Consider the following 3,258-nt stretch of genomic DNA (forward strand, 5'->3'; position numbering starts at 1 on the left):
GTGACAAAGATGGCGGTGCCCATAGAGGCTGGGCAGGATGCTGGCGGCATCACTGGCAACGTGAGCCCAGCAGGCAAGCGGGGTGCAGGCAGCACCCAGCAGGGGCCTTCTGGGCAGTCGCTGGGGCAACTGGGGAGCAGGCAATGGGACCCGCAGGCAGCACCCAGCAGGGCCTGCTAGGCGGTGGCAGCAGCAACCTGCAGACAGCACCCAGCAGGGGCTAGGGAGTAGGCAGTCGGGACTGCAGGCAGCACCCAGCAGGGCCTGCTGGGCGGTGGCGGCAACAACCTGCAAACAGCACCCAGCAGGGCCTGCTGGGAGGTCGCCGAGGAGACCGGGGAGCAGGCAATCAGGGCCCGCAGGCAGCACCCAGCAGGGTCTGCTGGGCGGTCGCAGCAGCGACCCGCAGGCAGGCAAGCGGGGCCACAGGCAGCACCCAGCAGGGGCTGCTTGCCCATCCTGGTGGTGCAGAGCAGGCAGGACCCGCAGAGAGCAGAGAACCACAGGGAGTGGGCCCAAGCTGTCAGTAGCACATCCTTTGAGGGCTCCCAAATTGGAGAGGGTGTAGGTTGGGCTGAGGGACCTCCTCCTTTCCCCCATCCTCTATGCACGAATTTCATGCACTGGGCCTCTAGTCCTTTATAATAAAAGCCTAATATGCAAATTGTCCCCTCAACCAGGAGTTCAGCGGGGAGTTCAAGCAGGGGGTGGCCTGGCCTGCTAACCGCCCATGGGCCCTATCCCCAGCCGGCCCTGCCCCTGATCGCTGGCCAGCTAACCTCCTGTGTCTTCTCCCCCAGCCTGCTAGGCAGTGGCGGCGGCAACCACGAGCAGGCAATCGGGCCCGCAGGCAGCACCCAGCAGGGACTGCTGGGCAGTTGAGGCAGCAACCCATGGGCAGGCAAGCAGGGCCTGCTGGGTGGTTGCCACGGAGACCAGGGAGTAGGCAGTCGGGACTGCAGGCAGCACCCAGCAGGGCCTGCTGGGCGGTGGCGGCAACAACCTGCAAACAGCACCCAGCAGGGCCTGCTGGGAGGTCGCCGAGGAGACCGGGGAGCAGGCAATCAGGGCCCGCAGGCAGCACCCAGCAGGGTCTGCTGGGCGGTCGCAGCAGCGACCCGCAGGCAGGCAAGCGGGGCCACAGGCAGCACCCAGCAGGGGCTGCTTGCCCATCCTGGTGGTGCAGAGCAGGCAGGACCCGCAGAGAGCAGAGAACCACAGGGAGTGGGCCCAAGCTGTCAGTAGCACATCCTTTGAGGGCTCCCAAATTGGAGAGGGTGTAGGTTGGGCTGAGGGACCTCCTCCTTTCCCCCATCCTCTATGCACGAATTTCATGCACTGGGCCTCTAGTCCTTTATAATAAAAGCCTAATATGCAAATTGTCCCCTCAACCAGGAGTTCAACCGGGAGTTCAAGCAAGGGGTGGGCTGGCCTGCTAACCGCCCATGGGCCCTATCCCCAGCCGGCCCTGCCCCTGATCGCTGGCCAGCTAACCTCCTGTGTCTTCTCCCCCAGGCAGCCCATCCCAATCGCCCCCAATTGGGGTGGGCTGGCCAGACCTCACCCGTGCATGAATTCGTGCACCGGGCCTCTAGTCTATATAATAAAAGCCTAAGCGACCGTTACAGCAGAACAGCCAGAATGACCGGTTGCTATGATGCACATTGACCACCAGGGGACAGACGCTCAATGCAGGAGCTGCCCCCTGTGGTCAGTGTGCTTCCACAGAAGCCAGGCTTATGGCTGGCAAGTGCAGTGGTGGCTGCGGGAGCCACTCCTGCCTCTGCTGCAGGCAGGCAGTAAGGGGCGAGGGGTACCGAACTGCGAGAGCCCAGGACTGTGAGGGGGATGTCTGACTGCTGGCTTAGGCCTCATCCCTGATGGGTCCCAGACTGTGAGAGGGCACAGGCTGGGCTAAGGGACCCCGCCCTCCCCAAGTGCATGAATTTCATGCACCAGGCCTCTGGTATTCTCATATGAACCTTCATGAATGTTTATTCCTTTGAGCTGCCCCTCCTTCACCATCAAGCAGGTGGGCATCATAAGGCCAATGAAGCTTCCTAAGACTTTGTGAACTCAGCATTCTAATTCTCTCAATTATCAATTACCCAAAAGAGGCAACGTTACTGGTAGCAATATCTGTCAGGATCATAATAGCTATTGAATGAGATTCCCAGACCCAATTTCTGACATAGAAATTCTTGGATACTAGCAGAGTGTTCAAGAATTAAACTCAAATTCTAACACTCTCTACCTGAAGATGGCATCAGATTCCACAGGTTAGGGTCCACTCCTATAAAATTGCCCCCCCCCACCTCAATTGATTTGCTAGAACAGCCGTGGGCAAACTATGGCCCGTGGGCCGGATCCGGCCTGTTTGAAATGAATAAAACTAAAAAAAAAAAAAAAGACCGTATCCTTTTATGTAATGATGTTTACTTTGAATTTATATTAGTTCACACAAACACTCCATCTATGCTTTTGTTCTGGCCCTCCGGTCCAGTTTAAGAACCCATTGTGGCCCTCGAGTCAAAAAGTTTGCCCACCCCTGTGCTAGAATGTCTCAGAGAAAACCCATTTATTCACTAGAATATCAATTTCTTTTTTAAGTTTTATGTATGTATGCATTTATCTGTCCCAGCCTTAGTTAGGCTTCTTTCATTATCTTGACAGCCCACATATCATAATAGGCCTAGGGTTAGAATGCCAATTTCTTTTTCTTAAAATACTAGAGGCCCGGTGCACAAAAATTTGTGCACTCGGGGCGGAGGGGGGTCCTTCAGCCTGGCCTGTGCCCTCTCGCAGTCTGGGACCCCTCGGGAGATAACGACCTGCTGGCTTAGGCCTGCTCCCGGGTGGCAGAGGGCAGGCCCAATCCCTAGGTGCAGCCCCTGGTCAGGCTCAGAGCAGGGCTGATTGGGGAGTTGGGGCGCTGCCCCCTGTCATGCACAGAGCAGGGCGATTGGGAGGTTGTGATGCCACCCTCAGTCACGCTCAGGGTAGGGCCGATTGGGGGGTTGGGGCACTATCCCCTGTCATACTCAAGGCAGGGTCGATGGGGAGATTGCAGCGCCACCCCCTGTCATGCACAGAGCAGGGCCAATCAGGGGGTTGGGAGCTCCCCCCTGTCACATACAAAGGAGGGCCCATAAGGGGGGTTGGGGCTCTGTACCCTGTCACGCACAGAGCAGGGCCAATCAGGGGGTTGGGGCACCACCACTCTCACACTCAGGGCAGGGCCGATGGGGAGGTTATGGC

General features: G+C 58.1%; 1 protein-coding gene across 1 annotated transcript in view; it reads left to right on the forward strand.

Moving 5' to 3' along the window:
- The first annotated feature begins 9 nt into the window (after positions 1-9).
- LOC102769368 (WASH complex subunit FAM21A) overlaps positions 10-3,258 on the forward strand; it is a 122,427-nt gene continuing 119,178 nt past the window's right edge. The window contains exon 1 of the mRNA XM_006757143.2: positions 10-60. Within this exon, the coding sequence (XP_006757206.2) occupies positions 10-60 (51 nt within the window). The remainder of the gene's footprint in view (positions 61-3,258) is intronic.

Source organism: Myotis davidii, unplaced genomic scaffold, assembly GCF_000327345.1.
Source record: "Myotis davidii unplaced genomic scaffold, ASM32734v1 scaffold854, whole genome shotgun sequence".
NCBI classification, from domain to species: domain Eukaryota; kingdom Metazoa; phylum Chordata; class Mammalia; order Chiroptera; family Vespertilionidae; genus Myotis; species Myotis davidii.